Here is a 23,200-nt window from a genome sequence, read left to right as displayed (position 1 = left end):
TGTAATCACTAAACTTGAAATAGTCTAAAATGATAACTTGTATGCTTATGCTTGAAATCTGTTATTTTTAACCTTCTGGGAGTGGATCTTGCAGGGCTAGGATCACCAGAGTAAGTAATCATATACCAAAAATATTATCATATTTGTGAACAGCAACCTCGAAAACGTGTGTGTAAAATGACACTCAACATGCCTACATTACCAATCCTCCATTTTTTGAAATTTTGAGAAAAAAGGAGTAACTTTGACGCCTCGTTTCTCATTAAGGGTGATGTGGCAAGCCCAACTTCAAGTACTTCTGATCGTTTTTGCCGAAGACCCCTTTTGGTTTACTCTTTACCGCAAGTGCCCAATTTCTTTTACAAACTATGATCAAAAAACACTTAAAATGAGGGGTTTTTTTTGTTTTAGAGGGCCAACAAACACTGGAGGCTGGGAGGGGTGATGTTAAAAAGCTTGATGCTTTGCATAACTAGACATCAAGACAAGTCCAATGGTGCATCATTTATGGGGTTTTTCTTGAACAGGTGAGTCAGGAGGTGCCAGACCCAAACAAAACAATAAATTAATGAATATACTGGTCACATAAAACACTACATTTTTGCCCAAATAGAAGTAGCTAGCAATGAGTAAGATTTTAATAGTGGTATATACTATTAAAAGATTCATGAAGTGCTGGTCCTGCACAGTGAGGAGGCATGTGTACAAATTCAAAAACTTGTTTTTAACTATTGCAGACTTAATGTAACATGCCCATTAACAAGAAGCTTTTAAGGATATCAGAAAAGTTGCTCAAATTACACTGCATAACACAAACTTCAGAGAATATCACTAAATCAACTGCCACTGACTTTTTTTATTTAAACAGAAATGTTTGCTGAGAAAGTTTACTGTAAAAGAACCATTTGAGGAGTTATTTATGTACTCACTTTTTTGCTTTTCTTGCTGCTTCAATAAAGACTTGTTTGTATTTTTGTATTTGCTGCCTCAATACTGTAAATTTATCTTTTCTCCCTTCACAGATTAACTTTAGGTCAGCTTCAAGCTCTGCTCTCAAGTCTGGTTTAGACATTTCATAACCCATGGAATCATATCCTAGAAACAGATGGTTACTAACAGTGAAGTAAATTAAATAAACAAATTTACTTAAAGCTTTACTGATGAATATTTTATGCTTTATAATATAAATTATACTTTATGATACGTGATTCATTTTCTCCCTTTGTGGATCTCCAGCTGCAAATATGCAAACTGTATCACAGACCTTCTCTTCCATATAAATAAATAAATAAATACACACACACATATATATATATTTATATATACTGTCACACACATGCGCATGGGAGGCAGCTAAAGGGCTTGAGTAAGGGCAATTCCGAGTCATACCGGGATGTGGCAGAGTGCACTGCCTCTTTTTCTCCCTTTCCTGTAGACCATTCACGGGGGATCCCATTTGCCCTCTAGACTTCACTTACGGGACCGAGCCTATGGAAGGAGACCTTGCCGGCTCTGGCTCCTGTAAGGTCACGTCCAGGCTCAAACCTATTGCTGAAGACCTTCATGAGCCCAACCCCTTTGACCTCACTTCCTGTCTTCCCCTTTAAAAGCCTCCACCTTTTCTCTATTCCCTCAGTTCTGTTTTGGACTTGGTTATGTGCACATCAATGCTGTATTCACTTGAAACGACTTTTGCAGCCAGGAAACCAATTATACGGGTGGCTGCCCCAAACCTTTCTATGACTCCAAGTTGAGTTTACATATACATATACAATACATATACTGTATAGAGAGCAAAGTTGCAGCAAGTTAAAAAACAAAAAAGTAAAACCCCTTGATTAATGTCTCCAACTGTCAATAAATTAAGTACAGTTTATACAATTTCCACATATACATAAAGTCAATCAGTACACTTAATAAAAACACAACATACCTAAGTAAAATACATAGTCCTGTAAATGATGACAGTCAGAACTCATATTTGTAATGCAATATGTTCATGGAAATCAAGCAGTTGATCATTTTGCATTCATGTAATATTGTGGGACAGGCTTTGTTGCATTACCTTCAACTAATCCCATTCCTAACTCCCCTGGGAGAAACCTTTGATCTGCTGTAAGTCCAACATACATCCTCGACTTTATTGTTTCTATGTGGTCTGCATGTGTTGCATCTGTGCCTAAAAAGAAAAAGAAAACAAAAAATCACAATGCACAATTCTGCAGATCACATTGCTGTTGCTGAGGTTTCTTATGCAAATACTTGTACCTCCCTTTTCTTAATTTTGCTCACCCCATATTTGGTTAACACATTTGCTCTGTATACTGCAATATACATCAGAGAATAATCAACTATGTCTATGAACTTATTCAAAGAGTTATATCATTTCAATATTCTGTTAATTACCAATGCCATGTTTCTCCATTAGGGCAATGAGATCAGCTTCAGTAAGCAGCTGCGGTGGACTGGTCTCACCATCTACCATTTCAATAGTGGATGGCTGAAATTGCGACCCCTGTTCATAAACAGGAATAACCTACAGAAAACAAGACATACTCCTTTTCATACTTAAATTTTCCTAAAATACACAATGTCAGTTTTAATACATGATTTTAAGTGGAGGAAAACTAACATCCCTTAACCAAACAACTCACAGCTTAATTATAAATTAGACAAATAATGAAGCTGAAAAGTTAATCTACCTTCAGTTTTGTTTTCCCTGCATATACTGTTAACATATGGAACATATTTGAAAAACATTTTCTGTTTTGAGCCACCCCTAATAATTAACATGGCATATTCATTATATTCCAATTACCTTTGCAGTCCACTTATCATAAGGATAGACATCCAAGTAGTTTCTTGCAATAATCATTAAGCCATGAGCTGAGAACTGCTCTTTGGCAATGTCAATGTCAACTGTGGTTTCCATCCCTTGTGCGTCCTGGGAGCAGCAGGCCAGAAAATGACGAACAATGAATTCATATACACGCTGCTCGTTTCCCTGCAGCCATTACAACAAATTGTAATTAAGCATTATACCAGATGTAACATTATTGCACATTATAAACTAATAACATCATTTCACATTTATAAAGAAATGCATATGAGCCAGACAAAACCTGAAGAAAGTCATAAGGCAAAATTGAGGAAGAAATATTAGAATTTTATAAAATCATACAAGACAAGAAAAAGAATAAGACTTATGAGAGGGGAAAAATATGACAATGTAACATTGCCTGGAGAGATTCATTTCAGTAACAAGAATAAATGTTGTGGCAAATAAGTGATTTATTCTTTTTCCAGTCTGCTCTTGATTACATTACCCAGATATCTTTATCTTGTATTTGAGAAATAAACTGCATTTGATATTTTTAAAGTATTATTTATAAAAAGAAAAGACAAATATCTGGCTTTAAAAAGGTGTGATAATTATCCCTAAAATTCCTTCTCATTGCCTTTTCAGGTTTCCAACATTCTAAGAGGGTGTCTCCCTTATTATAACTCACACAGTTTGTTACACAGTTATAAAATGCTTCCCTCAGTGACAAGCAGCTGACTTTAGAAGTTAGAACAACGCACTGTTTCATTCAAACATATCTTAACCTTGTTCTCACTATCAAATCTATATCTATTTCTCCAGTCCACAAATTCCTTAATAAGTGAGTCTGTTAGCTACAAAACAACTGCACTGCCTTTATATTATGTTTAATACTTCCTACTCAAGCATCATCATTGGAATTCAAACACTTAAAACAAAAGAAATTGCCTTTCATTCCATGGTATCATTAATTAATCTACTTCCAGCAGCTGTTGTATGAAGAAAGATCCTCTTAACACGTTCACTGCACATTACCTTGCATCTAAAATGTAGCTAACTTTACCCTCCTCAGTTTTGAGTAGTGTTTGAGTTTGCAGTGATGCTAATGCAAAAAAAACATGCTGAGCTTAACACCACTAATGGCACCATATACAGTTAGGTCCATAAATATTTGGACAGAGACAACTTTATTCTAATTTTGGTTCTGTACATTACCACAATGAATTTTAAATGAAACAACTCAGATGCAGTTGAAGTGCAGACTTTCAGCTTTAATTCATTGGGGTGAACAAAACGATTGCATAAAAATGTGAGGCAACTAAAGCATTTTTTTTTTTTAACACAATCCATTCATTTCAGGGGTTCAAAAGTAATTGGACAATTGACTCAAATGCTATTTCATGGGCAGGTGTGGGCAAGTTCGTCGTTATGTCATTATCAGTTAAGCAGATAAAAGGCCTGGAGTTGATTTGAGGTGTGGTGCTTGCATGTGAAAGATTTTGCTGTGAACAGACAACATGTTGTCAAAGGAGCTCTCCATGCAGGTGAAAGAAGCCACCCTTAAGCTGCAAAAACAGAAAAAACCCATCCGAGATATTGTTACAATATTACGAGTGGCAAAATCTACAGTTTGGTACATCCTGAGAAAGAAAGCAAGCACTGGTGAACTCAGCAACGCAAAAAGACCTGGACGTCCACGGAAGACAACTGTGGTGGATGATCGCAGAATCATTTCCATGGTGAAGAGAAACCCCTTCACAACAGCCAACCAAGTGAACAACACTCTCCAGGGGGTAGGCGTATCGATATCCAAGTCTACCATAAAGAGAAGACTGCATGAAAGTAAATCCAGAGAGTGCACTGCAAGGTGCAAGTCACTCATAAGCCTCAAGAATAGGAAGGCTAGATTGGACTTTGCTAAAGAACATCTAAAAAAGCCAGCACAGTTCTGGAAAAACATTCTTTGGACAGATGAAACCAAGATGAACCTCTACCAGAATGATGGCAAGAAAAAAGTATGGAGAAGGCGTGGAACAGCTCATTATCCAAAGCATACCACATCATCTGTAAAACACGGTGGAGGCAGTGTGATGGCTTGGGTGTGCATGGCTGCCAGTGGCACTGGGACACTAGTGTTTAATGATGTGACACAGGACAGAAGCAGCTGAATGAATTCTGAGGTGTTAAGAGACATACTGTCTGCTCAAACCCAGCTAAATGCAGTCAAATTGATCGGGCGGCGTTTCATGATACAGATGGACAATGACCTAAAACATACAGCCAAAGCAACCCAGGAGTTTATTAAAGCAAATAAGTGGAAAATTCTTGAATGGACAAGTCAGTCACCTGATCTTAACCCAATTGAGCAGGCATTTCACTTGTTGAAGACTAAACTTTGGACAGAAAGGCCCACAAACAAACAGCAACTGAAAGCCGCTGCAGTAAAGGCCTGGCAGAGCATTAAAAAGGAGGAAACCCAGCATCTGGTGATGTCCATGAGTTCAAGACTTCAGGCTGTCATTGCCAGCAAAGGGTTTTCAACCAAGTATTAGAAATTAACATTTTATTTCCAGTTATTTAATTTGTCCAATTACTTTTGAACCCCTGAAATGAAGGGATTGTGTTAAAAAATGCTTTAGTTGCCTCATACTTTTATACAATCGTTTTGTTCACCCCACTGAATTAAAGCTGAAAGTCTGCACTTCAACTGCATCCAAGTTGTTTCATTTAAAATTCATTGTGGTAATGTACAGAACCAAAATTAGAAAAAAGTTGTCTCTGTCCAAATATTTATGGACCTAACTGTAAGAGCAACTTGTTGAGATTTATCAACGCATTATACAGCTTCTCTTTTCATCCTTTCTTTAGTTATGGTCAAATTAAACTCGAAAACATTATATACAGTTTTATATACTTGGGTAATGCTTTATTACTACTGTATTATAATGTGATTTAAAAAAAATCACCTCCTATGGTTATGAGCTGTGCATAATAACCGAAAGAATAAGATTGTGAGTACAAGTTGCAGAAATTAGGTTTCTTTGAAGGGCTACTGGGTTGACACTCCATACTTAGAAATTTGGGTGGGTTTCAGAGTAAAGTCACTATTCATATGGATCCACAGGGGACAGCTGAGGAAGTCTGGACATGCTATAAGGATGTCCCTGGATGGCTCCCCCCATCCCACTGGGTACGGACCCTATGGTACACATAGGACAAACTATGGGGATTATATCTCTCAGCTGACTTGAGAACACTTGGGAATTTCTCAGGAAGAGATGGAATCTGTAGCTGGGGACAAGAAAGTGTGGACTGACTTGCTTGGCCTGCTGCTGCTGCAACCCTCACCAGGAAAAGCAGTTTCAGAATATGTGGTGAGATGTGGAACCTAACAAACCCATTAAGAATGAACATGTTGTAGGGTGTTTATTTTGCTTGTTGTGCATAATTAGCACCTTGAAAATAAAACATGTAATTTGCTTTACACCTTTAAACTATTTTTAAAATATGTATTTAATCAAATCATGTAAAAATCACTAAGTATGCTAAGATTTAAACTGGTTACATATGGGTGTTGGAACAGAAAACAAATGACTTCAGAGAATTAAAACAAGTTCTTTTAGCAGTTATGAAAAAATCCTATTTTTTGATAGTGTTACTAGAATTCCAAAATATTATGTTGGGCAGAAAAGGTTATTTTAAAACAAAACAACATTTTCAGACAGAGATTTTTCGGTACAGTTGCAAGAAAAAGTTTGTGAACCCTTTGGAATTACCTGGATGTCTGCATTAATTGCTTTTAGAAATGTGGGTAGCTCTTTAAGTCACAGTAACAGACAAACACCATCTATTTAAACTAATAATATACAAACATTATTACTCTGTCATTAATCCCAGAGTCCAGACTGGAAAAAGCATATACATTTATTTCTAACCTATAATGTTTCTGCCTTAATACTGAAAGCATCATCATTATTATTTTTATAATTTAATACATTTTCTAACATACCTGAAGGTTGTTGGTATATTTAGTTGGGTGGATTGGGGGATGAGCCTGATCAGATTTTGTCCCATTACGAGGAGTTGGCCCACCCCTGTCCAAAATACCCTGGGCAAATGCACCCCAGCGGTCATCCTGAGTTTGCTGCTCCACTAGAGAACTAAGGTTTAGGCCTTTAGGAAAAATATTTGTTTCAGTACGTGGATAGCTTATAAACCTACAAAAGAGATTGGCAACTGGTTATACATTTTTATAAACACAGGATTAGATAAAGTAAACTAAGCAGAGTCTAAAGATATAACAATGTCTTTCCATCTAACAAGCACATGCCTAGATTCTGCTTTGTTACAGTATCTCTTACAATGAGAAAGGTGTGTATTTCTTAAGTGCAATTCATATTGTTGTACAGGTTCTTAAAATCTGTTGTCAGTGTTACTAAGAATTATATCAAATAAGAAGGATGCATTTATTTAATAAGAATAAAAAAGCAAATACAGAATAAACACCTGGACAATTTAAATGGATTGACAATCCTAAATTGAATTAAAGTTAACTGACAATCCTAAATTGGCCCTAGTATGTGGTTGGGGTGGGTGTGTGTGTGTGTGTGTGTTCACCCTGCGATGGATTAGTGCCCTGTCCAGGGTTTGTTCTTGCCCTGCACCCTATGCTAGCTGGAATAGGCACCAGCAGACCCCAGCCCCTGTTCAGGACTAAGTGGGTTAGACAATGACATGACATGACATACCCTTGGGTGTACAGTTTCTCTGCTATTTTCATGGTCTCCTTTGCATTTATCTTGAGCTTCCGAGATGCCAGCTTTTCAAGCTCCTAGACAATGCACATATTTATAAACAATTACTTACTTACTTTTTTCACTTTAGGGCCAGAGACAAAGCTAGAGCATAAACTGAAAGCAAGGAGCAAAATCACAGAAGGCAAATGCTGAATCTTCAAATTTAATCATTTAAAATTTAACAAACAGGACTGCAAGTATTTAAATTACACACATTCCTGAGTAACATATAAAAATATTGTTTTTAATATTCTCAGAAAAATAACATACTGATACTCAAAAGGCATGTTTTTAGCATCTATAGATTGTTTAAATAATCAAATCACAAGCTAGAATGTAAAAATTAGGAATGAATGATTTGTTGATTAATCAATTTTTAGCCAGGAACATATGCATAACATTATTAATAAGGTATCAAATGTTACTACACTGCTCTTGATGGGTAATAACTGGTGATGTAATACAAGTGGGCAGGACTCGCAGTGGCCACTTGAGTAGCTACACCTGTCTTCTATTGGGTAGAACTTCTGTTTATATCCACAACAGCCTGAATCTTTTGTGGCATAGGTTGAACAAGATGCTGGAAACATTTCTTAGAAATTCTAATTCATACTGACTCGAAAGGTACAAGCTGTTTCTGCAAGTATTTTCATTAAACTTCAATGCTGCAAACCTTCTTTCCCACCTTATCCCAAAGACACTCTACTGGATTAAAATTTTAAATCTGTTCAGGGCACTGAAGAACTGAATTCAGTGACATATTCAAGTTATTTTGATGGAAGTATCCATTTAAAAAAAAAAAAAAAAGGAAGACTGTGGCCATAAAGGGATCTGTCTGCATAGTCGACAACAAGGCTTTGGTAAGATGTAGAGCATTTTTAAATGTCACTAGTATTAGGACATCTGATGTGTGCCTAGAGAAACAAAACATGCCATGACAATACCACCACTTGCCAGTAGAGCCGACACAAAACACAATGGATATATCCACAAATTTGGCCCATATTTGAAATCAAGTATATACAATTGTGTTAAACAACTATATTAATTCAAAAGCAACATGATATAAACAGTCTATTAATTTTTTAATAACACAGGTCTGGCTACATGATTATCACAACCACAACAGAGCATCTCGTGTTTTGATTAAACCGTGATACATGAAATATAATCATGATAGCCAAGCTAGCAGTGCATTTCAATAGAGGAAACTCTCATAGAAGACACTTCCTCCCTATGACTTCTGAAACAGAAGGTGGTGCTCACCCCTTTATAAAAAGGGGTGAACATTTTCACAATGTTCATTTTGATTCACTGTTCAAAAGAATTTTAAATTTCACTAATCTAATAGCCATTTGATACCATCGGTTAAACCATTTCATTAAATTGTAAGAATTCAATGGAAAATAGGCATTATCATTATTTTTACTGTTGCTGTGACATACTTACAATGGTGTCAAGAGGCAGAGGTCTCCATTTACTTTTTGGCTTACTGGAAACTTCAATTACTTTGGCAATGGGACTCTGTTGTTTACAAGAATAACAATAATAATATACATTTCACTCTGAAAATATATAGGAGATCTTCATAGAGTAGCTCTATTAAAGAAAACAATATTTATGTGACTGGTCCTCCTTAAAAGTAATAAAAGAGCAAAACACCTTTCCAGATGAATCTTTTACAAATAATATAAATCATTTTTAATGATGAAAAAGTATATTTTATAGACAAGTAAACTCATGAAGTCAAATGATAATGTACAATTTCCAGCTGTCATTGATAACAAGCATTATTTTAACTGACTAATACAAAGTATGATTTAAAAAGATATATGACTTTATCCCAATTGCTGTTTTCAGGTGTAATAAAAACTAAGAATTGTTACTTTTTAAATTTGTAATAATCTTCCAGTATGTACACAACAGTAAGATAAGTAAACATAATAATACCAAGACAAACAAAACATTTTAATCTTTACTACAACTCTGAAATCAGAAATAATAGAAATATACCTCCATGCATATCTGATAGAGAACCAAACACGCAGTATGACTGAACAACCTGTATCTTTTCCAGTTGAAATCCACAACTCCATCGTCAGTTTCATGGGTTACTTCAAGAACAGAGAATATGTATTAGATTAAAGCTATAAACTATATTGAAAACAAGTTTTATAGCCTTTTTATGAATTCACAATAAGATAAATAGTGTCAAACTCCCAGGAGACGGTAATTATGTTTAAAGACACCGGATTTATTGTAATAATTACCAAGACAATTTTAACCACACAGATACCCCTTGTTGAGATGCAGGAGAAACTATGAGTGGTGGTGCCAACTTCTAAAATGCCTGAAATATCATAATTTTCTTGTCAACATGCTCGGATTCTTTCTGAATTATTTTAGGCCAAGGATAGGAGTAATCAAAATTTGTTTTTCTGATGGCTAGTTCCTACTTTTTTAAATTCAGTAATTCTGTCAGTCAGTCATTCTCCAACCCGCTATATCCTAACACAGGGACACGGGGGGTCTGCTGGAACCAATCTCAGCCAGCACAGGGTGCAAGGCAGGAACAAATCCCAGGCAGGGTGCCAGCCCACCGGAGGGCGCACGCACACACACACACACCACGCCCACACATCAAGCACACACTAGGGACAATTTAGGTTCGCCAATGCACCTAACCAGCATGTCTTTGGAATGTGGGAGGAAACCGGAGCATCCGGAGGAAACCCACGCAGACATAGGTAGAACATGCAAACTCTACACAGGGAGGACCCAGGAAGCGAACCCAGGTCTCTTTACTGCGAGGCAGCAGCGCTACCACTGCGCCACCGTGCTGCCCAATTCAATAATTCAATACAATAAAATAATGCTAAGATGAGAAAGAGTAATAGGGTTACACAGTATGGGTAGCACAACTTGTAAAAGCATGGTACTTGACAGTATCCATGTAATATCAAGGATGTAATTCAAGCCTTATCCTTAGCACTGTACCATGATGCCAACTTAGCCAATATATCACACTATGTAAAATACTAAGACAAATGTATGTTAAATCAAAAAGATGTCAGTTCAAGTCTCACATTCAGCTCAATGTGTGACCCTGAGCAAGTCATCTGATTGCATATTTTACAACTGTCAAACATTTACAGTATGTAAACAATTTCACTGTATTCTAAACCTTTGATTTTGACATTAGCCAAATACACAATAATAAAAAGGTAGATCAAAAATTTATTCTAGACATGTTTTGAAAGGGTGGCGGTGGGATGAAGTTGTATTTGCACACAATCATGTCAAAATTGTTGCAGAATTTGCTTTTAAAGGCAAAAGGTAGCACAGACTCTTTAACACCAAAGTTAATAAGTGGAATTGTCTTAAAATCAATATAAACTTCATGTTTTCTTCATAAAATACATGATATGCATTGTGAGTGATGCAAGTATCCGACTCACATCTAAAATCAAAGTTTCACACTTTTTGTCCATGTGATTTTTTATTATAAAGCATATTAAAAAACACACTGAAATAAGTTTTAATTTTAATGATTGGCCCGATCCCCAAATGTATGATGTGATAAAGAAAGCTCCTTAGAATGATTTACTGATTCGTTCAATCATGTAGTTATTTTCTGACCACTTCCAAAATGTCTAAAAGATTCAGAACATTTTTCTTATGCTCTACTGAACATGCTGTCTTAAAAGTCAGTTTATATTTTGTGAAGCCTCTGAATCTATAAAATGGTTTAATTAAAGCATTTTTCAAGGGAGAACAATGTGGATCTTTGATATGTAACAAGCAGGTAGACTACAGTGACCCACATAGATTAAAATACAAATATATTGCTATAGAAAGGTTCAGCTTTTCATTTTCTGATCAACTACACCACTTCAAAATATTCAGTGCAGATTTTTAAAAATGTGCCTATATTGCACCGTCTGGGGCAAAGTATTCTAATTGCACATCCAAGTTTTGATCTTATAATGTGATTCTTTCTATTTTAAATAAAATCTCTGGTAATTTGATAGTGGAGGAACACACCACGTAGCCTGATAGTTTTCTATGCTGTATCTGCTTGACACATTTTTTTTGCTATTTAGTTTTGTAATTTCATGAAATAAATGAAAAACAGTTACAATAAATACAAAAGATTTGAAACAATTATAAAAATCTAAGAGCCGGTGCAGGGGTTTTTAAATGCATATCATACTTTTAAGTAAGCAGCACAGAAGTTATTTTAAACAACTGGCTAATAATAATAGTTTCAAAGGAAAAGCATGCAAATCTAGAGGAAAAAAATCTAGCTTTACATTCTTAAGAAACAGTAGTCATTCTACCTTTAATTTTGTAAAATGTTTCTGGAATAAAAGCCTGAATGGCTTTAAATCTTTCCACAACAAAGCCCAATGTAGGAAATTGACAGCTGCCATAACTGATTAACTGATCAGAGAGCACATTAGGAAAAATCTTCTGAAGCCGTAAAGTCTGAAATCTTGTGAATGCAGCACCTATAAAAGATAAAATGAATTTATTTATAAACAAAAATAATAACTATAGCAGCTCTAATTTGGTGTCACAAAAAATTCAGCACTTACACTGGTACAATTATTACATACATTTCCAATAACTGAAGTTATATGTAAAGATCACTTATTATCAGACTATAATAAAGAGGTACTTTTGTAAATGCATTACTAAATGAAAAAATATAGATTTTATAGGGCAAATGCATAGAAAATTAAGAAAGTAATCAAAAATATCTCAAACAACAACCAAATATAAACTTTATTACTATTTTTTCCATTAGTGTCTAATATAATAAAATATTCAAGATGTTTTAAGTATTACTCATTTAAAACCAGTCGGTGGTTATGATGCACAAAATTAATTTTACTCATATATTTATTTATTTTACCAATTCGGAGGTCCAGTTCTTGCCTAATATCAACAGCATCACTGGTATTGAGATCTGGCTCTGACAGATTCTGCCATGCATTTCTGATGGAATTAGGTGTTATCTCAGAAAAACGTGCTCGGAACACTTGAAGGTTTGGCTTCACTGAAGAAGAAAAAAATAAATAAAAATAAAGCACGCAAAATAATTAACCACATTTGAATAATATTGGTGCTGGTTTCAAACAGTTTTATGAACCCCTAACCCAGTCACTGTGGAGCTTGTACTTTTTCCATGTTTGCATTGTTCTTCTTTGTGTAGAGTTATTTTGCCATACATCTTTCAGGTGTCCTTAACACACTGAAAGGCAACTCTAAATTCACCCAGTATAAGTAACGTGGGTAGGTGTATGTGTAGGACTGTACCATTTAATGGGCTGTCACCCTGTTCATATTTGGTTTTTAATTTAGTTCAATAGTTAATGTAAGACATTCCAAATCCTTGTAAACCAGTAATGTGTGCAAGTAAAAAGAAACGTCCACAAGAATGTGTTATTAGTCTAGGCTGTTCTTAGATATTATATAGCATAACAGTACTTAAAACAAAATCCATAATCTAATTATTTCATTTTCCAAACTGTTACACCTGGAAATTGCCATTTATCATTTAATAATTATAATATCACCGTTTACTTTTAAAGAGTATGTAGCCCTCATTCCTTTTTTATATTTAATAGTTCATCCATCCATTTTCCAACCCGCTGAATCCGAACACAGGGTCACGGGGGTCTGCTGGAGCCAATCCCAGCCAACACAGGGCAAAAGGCAGGAGCCAATCCCGGGCAGGGTGCCAACCCACCGCAGGACACACACAAACACACCCATACACCAAGCACACACTAGGGCCAATTTAGAATCACCAATCCACCTAACCTGCATGTCTTTGGACTGTGGGAGGAAACCGGAGCGCCCGGAGGAAACCCACGCAGACACGGGGAGAACATGCAAACTCCACGCAGGGAGGACCCGGGAAGCGAACCCAGGTCCCCAGGTCTCCCAACTGCGAGGCAGCAGCGCTACCCACTGCCCCTATTTAATAGTTTTAAAGCAAAATTTTGTAGCATTCTTCATAAAGACTAATAACACATACAACACAGCAAACAGTATTTGTTTCCATGGTGAAGTACTTTTTAGACTCCTGTCTGCACTGTCACATGTTTTTTTTTTTGTTTTTTTTGCACAAGTCTCTTAATTTTGTGCACTGTGAAGAACCAGTATTTATTCATTCCTCCTAGTGGAACTGCCACAATAATTGGAAGAAAAGTCAGCAATTCCGAGGTCACACCACAGATTTGTAAAGAAAACAAGGCCAGAACACGTATGACATACATTTTCCTAAATTTAAGCAGCTAAAGTACAGTTCTGGTTTTGTGCTTTTAATTATTATGTCAACTGAGTTTGCTGGCGAATGGATACAGGTTTTCTTTTTTTCTAACAACCCTGATAAAACTACTTGTCCCAGCTACTGAAACGTATCCCCATAACATGATGCTATTACCCCCACCACCACAGTTTTTGGTGAAAGTGGTGTGATGTAGCTGATGCAATACTGTATGTTTGATTTAACTTATAAATAGCATTTAACATTCAGGCCAAAAAGGTCCACTTCAGTCTCTTCAGACCACAAGACTTTCCATCACGTTCTTGTACTATACTCAAGGTAATACTTTACAAACAATTTAAAAGAAAAAAGATGTGGATTTTATTCAGCCGAGGTTTCCTCATTGCCATTCTCGCAAAGTAGGCTCTTGGAGATTATTGTTTCATGAGCATCAAAGTTAAAAATCACTGAATTTTGTAACTCATTCATATTCACGATTGTTCTGGTAGTGCTCTTGCTAACTGGCACATAACTACTGGAACAGCCAGATCTGGGCAGTGTAGAGATGTTTAGGATTTTTCCATTTCTTTGGAATAGATAGCAATATTATCGATGCATTTGAAATAATTTTGTAGGCCTGTTTTCCGATTCATGGTTTTCAAAATTCTGACATTATTTGTGTGCTTTATTTGTTCTTATTTGAACATTTCCTTTTGAAAACCACTACCATACTGTGGGATTTTACAGAATGGTAAATTTATTTTTGAAAATCTCCTAAATTATATGATCTACTAATGTCACATATCGGTGAAGCTCATCCACAAAAGTTCTTGAGGTAATATATTGTATCTGTACACAATTTAGCTTGTAATTACCAACTTTGTGAACACTTTTCAATACTGATGAAGGTTTTTGACATTTTGCATACTGTTTTAAGGCATTATAGGTTGCACGTATATAAATGAGTAATCTAATAAATACAATATTTTACATACATAAAGACATACATACATATACACACACACACAAATATTTCACCTGCTTTACAGACTTCTGTGATCTCAAAGCCAATATTCTCTCCCTCACGATCACAATCAGTCCAGATTACAAGGGCATCACAATGACGACTTTCTCTCTCCAGAGTTCTCTGAAAATGATCAAGAAAAGGAAAACATTATATATACAATTAGAGGGAATCATGTGTTTCTCCATACTATACCTTCAATCCCATAAAGATTTTAATATATACTAATAGGACCTGAGTAGTATGGACTTTGGGTAATCTGCAAGCAATTTCTCACCAAATGCTATCCGTTGGATCCCATCACTACACATAAGCTTTCAGCATTCAGACATTCAGTTCAGGAATACTTGACCTAGCATATTATATATGGATATAAGATGTTTCCATCAAACTGCTAGCTGGGAGAGTCAGCTGGTAGCAGCAACTGTGAAGTGAGGCCAGGGCATAATTGTTAAATACTCCTTTATGAGCATATCAGTCAAGTGTCATGTTTAGACAAATGCAGTATTAAAAAGACAGACGCAAACAAGTTAATTGATACTTAAAGTTCTAAAGGAATAACCAGCTTTATTTCCCAGGACAAATCAACTATGAGCTAAGGACAGTTTAAAAAATTAAAACAACACATGAGAATTAAATATTAAATCCACAATGTGAAAAATGCTAACATTCACCCATTCATAAGGCAGTTATCTTTGTTTCAAAAATTCCTTTGCTGTTCTTTAGAAGGTCACTAAACTGTAGAAAATATAGACCAACATTTTAAGATTAGCTCTTCAATAATTCTGCTATTTCTTATTAAAGCATCAAGAAATATTTTTACTACTACCACTGATTATAATCCCATATTGTCCAATTGTTAACACTTGGCAAAGATATTTGCCTAGAAATAAAATTATCCTCCATGACACCTAGAACAGCACATTTACAATACGGAATAAATTAACCATTTCACAGCTTTACAAGTGAGCTCTTCTGGTAAAGACATTGTTAGGCTTGACATTAAACAGTTGAGTCAATCTACAAAATTCCACAAACTAGTGCAAAGAAATGTTTCAAACATTTAGATATACATCAGTCCTAATTAGAAATTGAAAACAAGCATGTCATTATACATCATCCTCCAATAAACCCCATCCTTCTATTCAGAAACAGTATTATAGATACTTTGTTTCCATAATTGTATAAAAAAGCGTGTCCCTTATGTCTGCAAGAGCACGTCCGTAAGATTAAAAGACTAGAAAACAATGGCCTTGTACCGGTTAAAGTTTATCACAAATGACTATCCTTTTTCCAGCTTTAGACAAAGTTAAATGTGTCACCTTTTTATTTCTGGGAATATCTGTGCATAAATGTTTTTAGAATAATCACTTTTCTGTTAGTTTCCTACCATTCTTCCACCCAACCTAGCTTTTTCTTCTGTCCTGACTGAAAGACTATAGAAGTAACCATAAATTAAAAGAAAGCAATTTGCATGTGACGGTTAAAACAAGAATAATTCAATCAAACTATCGAATACAAATTGTTTGCTATAAAATCAACAATCTAGAATATCATGAAAAGGAATCAATTAGTGTACTCAGAAATATATGACACGATGATAATGATGGCTGAAGAAACCAACTGTAGTTGATGACACAAAAATTATCACAGCTATGAAGATATACTCTGAAACTACTGTTGGTTAAATCAACAAGAACCTCCAGAGTGTAGGGTTAAAGGTATCACCATTTGCATTTTGTAGATACCATAATTATAAAGGTCACACAAAAATATACACCTGTTATAGGAGACAATAAACAGAAAAGCCAAAAAAAATACCAGGATTACCCAGAACAGCTCTGAAGCAAAGTATTACAGACAAACCCACATGACTACAAAGTAAAAGTGTAGGTGAAGGATCAAACTTCAGATGACTCACAAATTTAACCTGTTAAATAGGTGGAAGTACAGGGTGGTCCAGATCTAATTATGCAATTTTCATTACACTATAACTTATTAAGTTTATTACATTAGAGAATTCACAAAAATTATTTTTGTTGCAGATAGATGGCAGCACCTGCCATGCATTCATTTATTGCAAGATATTTCGAACAATTCTTTTGTCTTGCATTGTTTTCCTGCATTGCATTAAAAGTTGCACAGTTAGATCTGGACCACCCTATAGTTCCATGGATATACATGACCTTCTTTGTAACTTGATGAAATGTCTCTACTCATAATGTAATTAACTGTTGTAGCTTAAGAATCACTATAGACATCCATGGACAAAGAATGTTCCCAATGTCTATGTTGCAAGTGCTTTTGAAAAAAGCAAACAAATAAAGTTTGGTGATGACAGAAGGCTATTGGGTTAAAAAAGTTATTATGTGCAAATGATTTACAACCATATTGTTAACACTAATTTACTTAAGATGAATGTGTTTTCAAGGTGGTACAATATTGAAATGGTTAGCATTAATACCACATAAGCACAGCATCCTGGATTAAAATCCAACACCCAGCTGTTGTCAGTGGGTTTGCACGTTCTCTCCATGTCTGTGAGCGTTTTTCTTCAGGTACTCAGGTTTTCCATGTACATCGCAAGAATGTGTTGTTGTGCATGAGAGGCCTTTGCAAAAGACTGATAGCCTGTTTATGGTTGGTCCCTGCTTCGTACCCAAAGTAGTCAGGATAGGCTCCGCCACACCCGGCGACCCTGAATTAGACTAAATGCATTTGTGAACATTATGTTAATTTGTCCCAATATAAAGGATTCTTGAAATGGAGGAATGCAACAAAAAAATTGTTATTCCAAAATGTTGGAAGTGTACATACACAGACATATACTGAAAAACAAAAGGTGACGTTCACTAAACTGCCTCACAGTCATCTTTAATCCTCAAATCAAAATAACTTCAGTATATGGCAAAACCAGCAATTCTGACATACGTAACTGTCCAATTGCAAATACATCACCATACATACAGAACAATCCTCCCACTGGACAATATGAAACTTTTTATTTTTCAAAAATCTCTGACCTACAATTTCATGCATTCTATTAAACTATTTTGTGTTATTTGAATACATAGAATTTCTTAGTCATTTAGTTACAGTGCTGGGAGCTACATGTAGTCTGTTTATTGTGAATTTTCTATTCTGAAACCTGTTAAATACAAATTATATTATAAAGATGATATCCGTATAAAAATGTTAGAGAAAATATTTTACCTTGATATCCACATAGTTTTCAGGACAGTATTTCTCAACTTCAGCATCAAATAAAACTACTGGATTACAACTGTGCCTATCAAAGAGAACAAATATCTGGATCAAGCACAGATATCATCTACTGGGAAAAGAGAAGCAAAGTTAAATATGAAATATGACAACAATGGTTGGTAAATTTGTTTCAGTTTAAGACAGTTGGAGCTAAATCTTTTCTATATGGTTAATACAGTATAAATGTTACACTCTGTTACTGTTAAAATCAGTAAGAATGTTTTAGGTAGGAAAGCTTATATGAAATTAAATTTTATAAGCAGCACAACTCACATTAGTTTTAAAGGGCAATATGGATCCTGCTCAGGAGTAAATTATTATATTTTTTTTATGGGTCACTAATAATTGCAAAATTTTGATCCTACTCTGAGAAGATACATCTGAGATGTGAAATGCATTATGCTTGTAGTAATCTTACCATTTGTTAAAGGGAGCCTTAAACTCAAGTGCTAATAGATGCCCAGAAACGGAGGTCATGAGAACTGTAACATTCTACAATGATAAGAACAGCAAGGTAAAAACAGACCACACAAAGAAAAATAATGTAATAGTTCTGTGGCACAAAAAGGATGAGCCAATTTACAATTTATTAAAATGACTGCTGTAATATGAAATCCAAATTTTAGCATGAAAACAAAATATGTTCACAGTTAACATTAAAGTAAAAGGTCATCACTTACATGATTAAACACTAGCACTTGTCCCTGTTGGGACACTGTGCTGTCTGAAATGAAGCTTACAATAAAGTCTACAGACACACTTTATCATCAGTTGCTGTCTGCTGCAAAATACCTATCATCTTCCCCCATATGGGAGAGGAGGAGCAGTAAGAAATGTTGAAATTGCCCATGTGTGTCTGAATAATGTTCCAGTTTATAAAACTAATAAAATTTCAAAGTGAAACAGAGTACAGCACAATAAATACTCAAGACAGAAATATGAAGCAATAACTGCCTACCTGTCCAAACATCTGGTACTCATACTCATATATTTTATTAAACCGTGAAAGACCTTCTTTCTGCAGAAGAAAAACAAAGTAACTGAATAGAAATAAGCAAAATAATTCATTAGTTTTAGACATATTGATCTCCTCCAGCAAGAGAAACCATCATCACTGTAGTTAAAATGGGTATCTTTGGGTGCAGAATTAGGTCCTGCTCTGCAAGGAATGCCACTAGAATTGGATCCACCACACTGAAACCCTGAAAATTAATTCAGTGAGTTTGAAAATATTAAGTTCTTCAGCATTTGCCAGATCATCCACTTCAGAAAAACTAGTCTTGTCTGAAAACCTGCCAGCTTTTAAGAACTTAGATTCCGTTCATAAGACTTGTTTAGTGTGCTAATTGTGAAATATGTCCTATCTCTAAGCCATTAGAAGAAGGCCCAGTCTATATTTTGAAAGCATGAATAGCCAGTTTGTTCTAAATTGCCTCATAATAAGTAAATGCAGAAAAGACCAAGGCTATGTTTGGAGATGAACAGGGTTGCTGGGGTGAAGAGATTTGTGATGGCCACATGTGTGGCAAAGATGCTGGGAGAAAATTGGCGCAGTGGTAGTGCTGCTGCTTTGCAGTACTTAGACTGTGAAAGACTGTGGGTTCGCTTCCTGGTTCCTCCCTGTGTGGATAGCACTTTGAGTACTGAGAAAAGCGCTATATAAATGTAATGAATTATTAACGAATGAATTAAAATTAATCCAGTGCACAGGCTGTCAGAGGTGGGCATCTAAAAGATGCAGCAGGAAGTCTACAGGCAACAGTTGTGACATCTGTTTGTAGAACAAAAGACATAAATCGTTTGCAACTAGTGCAGAATGCAGCTGCTAGAATCCTTAGCAGGAAAAGAAAATCCGAGCACATTTCTCCAGTTTTGATGCCACTACACTGGTTACCTGTGTCATTCAGAATTGACTTTAAAATTCTGCTTATGGTTTATAAAGCCTTAAATAATCTCACCCCATCTTATATATCAGAATGTCTGACACCTCATATTCCAAATCGAAACCTCAGATCCTCAACTGAGCGTCTCCTTAGAATTCCAAGAGCAAAACTTAAAAGAAGTGGTGAGGCGGCCTTCTGCTGTTATGCACCTAAAATCTGGAATAGCCTGCCAGTAGGAATTCGCCAGGCTAATACAGGGGAGCACTTCAAAAAAACTGCTGAAAACACATTACTTTAACATGGCCTTCTCATAACTTCACTGTAATTTAAATCCTGATACTCTGTATATCCAGTTCATTATAATAACTATTCATTCAAAATCTGTACTAACTCCTACTCTCTCTTCTGTTTCCTTTTCCGGTGTCCTTTTGGTGGCATCTACCCAAAGCACCGTGATGTTCCAACAATGATGGATGGATTAAAAGCCAGAAGTCTGTGTGACCATCAGCATCAAGTGACTCCGTGAGAACCCTAACTACAAAGAGGACTATTTCATTTATATTAGGTAGAATGCCCAGAGGGGACTGGGCGGTCTCGTGGCCTGGACCCCTACAGATTTTATTTTTTTCTCCAGCTTTCTGGAGGTTTTTTTTTTGCTTTTTTCTGTGCACCCGGGCCATCGGACCTTACTCCTTTTCTATGTTAACTAATGTTGTCTTATTTTAATTTCTTATTTTGTCTTTTCTTCATTATGTAAAGCACTTTGAAATACTTTTTGTATGAAAATGTGCTATATAAATAAATGTTGTTGTAGAAAGTGTCTGAGGGGGTGAGGAATGTCAATGTAACTGCAGTAGGTATAAACTTAGACATCAGCAGTGACAGAGAGGGAAAAAAGAGCATAGAAGAAATTCCATGAGCTGTCCTCAATTTGTACTTCTAAAGGAGTCTCTCCCTGACACTGAACGGTAAAGAATATGAATACAAAAGTTGTACGAGGTGTAGCAGGGTACTGGTATATGAAGGTGAACCATGAAAGAAAGCTGGAAAGAACAAAGATAAAAATGATCAGATGAATGTGTGGAGTCTCACGGAGATGAGGGGTTGACAGATACCCAGTTCAGCTAGTGGTGAAGTCACAGGTGTTGTGCTGAGGAGAAACCAACTCAGGTGGTCTGGACTTGTGGAGTGAAAGAGAGAGGATGAGTAAGTGAAGTGGTGCACCAACACAGTGAGGAGGGGAGGGGATGGGGCCCAGAGGGTGGCCAAATATGATATAGTTGGATGTGGAGCTGGTCTGCTGAATGCTATGTAAAGAAAGGGTCTCCTACAAAGGATGTGCAGGACTGTGGACATTGGAAAGAAAAGATTTTGGAGCAACTGCATAACCTGGGTAAAGCTGAAAATGGTCATTATATTATATATTATATATTTATGCACCTAAAATCTGGAATAGCCTACCAATAGGAATTCGCCAGGCTAATACAGTGGAGCACTTCAAAAAAACTGCTGAAAACACATTATTTTAACATGGCCTTCTCATAATTTAACTATAATTTAATTCTGATACTCTGTATATCCAATTCATTATAACTACTATCCATGGTAGCTCTAAAATCTGTACTAACCCCTATTCTCTCTTCTGTTTCTTTTTCTGGTGTCCTTTTGGTGGTGGCTTTCACCACCACCATCTACTCAAAGCACCATGATGTTCCAACAGTGAAGAATTAAAAGCCAGAAGTCTGCATGTCCATCATCATCATCATCAAGTCCTTCCGTGAGAACCCTAGACACAAGAGGACTATTTCATTTGTGTTAGGTAGAATGCCCAGAGGGGACTGGGCAGTCTCGTGGCCTGGAACCCCTGCAGATTTTATTTTTTTCTCCAGCCGTCTGGAGTTTTTTTTTTTCTTTTTTCTGTCCACCCTGGCCATCGGACCTTACTCTTTTTTTATGTTAATTAATATTGTCTTATTTTAATTTCTTATGTTGTTATATTTTTTATTTACTGTTCTTCATTATGTAAAGCACTTTGAGCTACTTTTTTGTATGAAAATGTGCTATACAAATAAATGTTATTATTATTATTATTAAACATGCAATGATGATGAGATTCTATTGTAATACATTTAATTTTTGCAATTTGGTAACAATAAATATATGGAAAGTATATGACTTACTTAATGTCAGCTGAAAAATGTTACCATAATTTTATCTTTTAATTTATTAATTTCTAATACTAATATATTTTATGAAATTAAGTTCAGATAAGAATCCTGGCAACTCACTCACCCTTCTTGCTCTTCCATTGGACAGAATCTCAGCAATGCCCTTTGCAGCATCATTTTTCTCTGCCACACACAAGACTTTTTTAATCTGAATCCTCCTCATGGCTTCTGGGGAGCTGCAGAATAATCTTTTGGCACTCACATGTAACAGCCTGGATCCTGCACACAGCAATCTTTTAAAGACCATCACATGGAGAGCTTATGTAGGAATTACACCTACAAGGTACTTGAAAAGTCATCTTCATCTTAAAGTCTAAGTGGTGTTTCTGCCAAAAACATAGAAAATAAGAATATGGAGAAAACAAAAAGAATTTTCTGGACTCCCTACATCACAGTTTGTGGCCAAACTGGGCATGTAAATACTTAACTATATGACACTATCTTGACTTTGTGCATTAAAGATATCAACCAAATATCAATCAAATATGAAGCTGTAAGAAAAGATTGGATTTAAGTTCAAAGACAAACCCTGGGTCACTGCAACCCTACTCAGGTAGGAGAATGCAATACAAACACTACATACAGCACGAATAGACAACAGTCACCGGGAAAGTGCATTCACGGGCTTCAAGTCTTTTTCCACTGAATGCACCTATCGTGGTAAAACGTCGTCTAGTCCTTCATACGATAACAAAGAAAGAAAAAAACAGAAAATTCTAGCTATCTTTTATCTAGAATAAGGCACAGTATGTGGAAGAAGCGTGCATCTCTCAAATAAACTTTACCATACTTTTAAAAGTATGAAACAAAACCATGCCCATGATCAAATGCAGCGCACATACTACTGACAGAATTTTAAAATTAACACAAAAGTATGACTTTTATATATGCCATTCAAAAGCTGTCT

At 35.8% G+C, this 23,200-nt stretch overlaps 1 protein-coding gene across 1 annotated transcript in view; it reads right to left on the bottom strand.

Annotated features, from left to right (window-relative positions):
- The window catches only part of top3a (DNA topoisomerase III alpha), a 35,745-nt gene that overhangs the window by 11,966 nt on the left and 579 nt on the right, over nt 1-23,200 (bottom strand). The window contains exons 2-16 of the mRNA XM_028814426.2: nt 22,358-22,619; nt 19,141-19,200; nt 18,601-18,674; nt 18,132-18,207; nt 14,933-15,041; nt 12,536-12,679; nt 11,958-12,128; nt 9,631-9,731; nt 9,067-9,141; nt 7,570-7,652; nt 6,831-7,038; nt 2,819-3,004; nt 2,407-2,536; nt 2,066-2,179; nt 930-1,095 (exon numbers count right to left, since the gene is read on the bottom strand). Coding sequence (XP_028670259.1) covers nt 930-1,095; nt 2,066-2,179; nt 2,407-2,536; nt 2,819-3,004; nt 6,831-7,038; nt 7,570-7,652; nt 9,067-9,141; nt 9,631-9,731; nt 11,958-12,128; nt 12,536-12,679; nt 14,933-15,041; nt 18,132-18,207; nt 18,601-18,674; nt 19,141-19,200; nt 22,358-22,540 — 1,880 coding nt within the window. The 5' untranslated portion in view covers nt 22,541-22,619. The remainder of the gene's footprint in view (nt 1-929; nt 1,096-2,065; nt 2,180-2,406; nt 2,537-2,818; nt 3,005-6,830; nt 7,039-7,569; nt 7,653-9,066; nt 9,142-9,630; nt 9,732-11,957; nt 12,129-12,535; nt 12,680-14,932; nt 15,042-18,131; nt 18,208-18,600; nt 18,675-19,140; nt 19,201-22,357; nt 22,620-23,200) is intronic.

This window comes from Erpetoichthys calabaricus, chromosome 11, assembly GCF_900747795.2.
Source record: "Erpetoichthys calabaricus chromosome 11, fErpCal1.3, whole genome shotgun sequence".
Lineage (NCBI taxonomy): Eukaryota > Metazoa > Chordata > Cladistia > Polypteriformes > Polypteridae > Erpetoichthys > Erpetoichthys calabaricus.
This window is presented reverse-complemented; position numbering and strand designations above follow the sequence as displayed.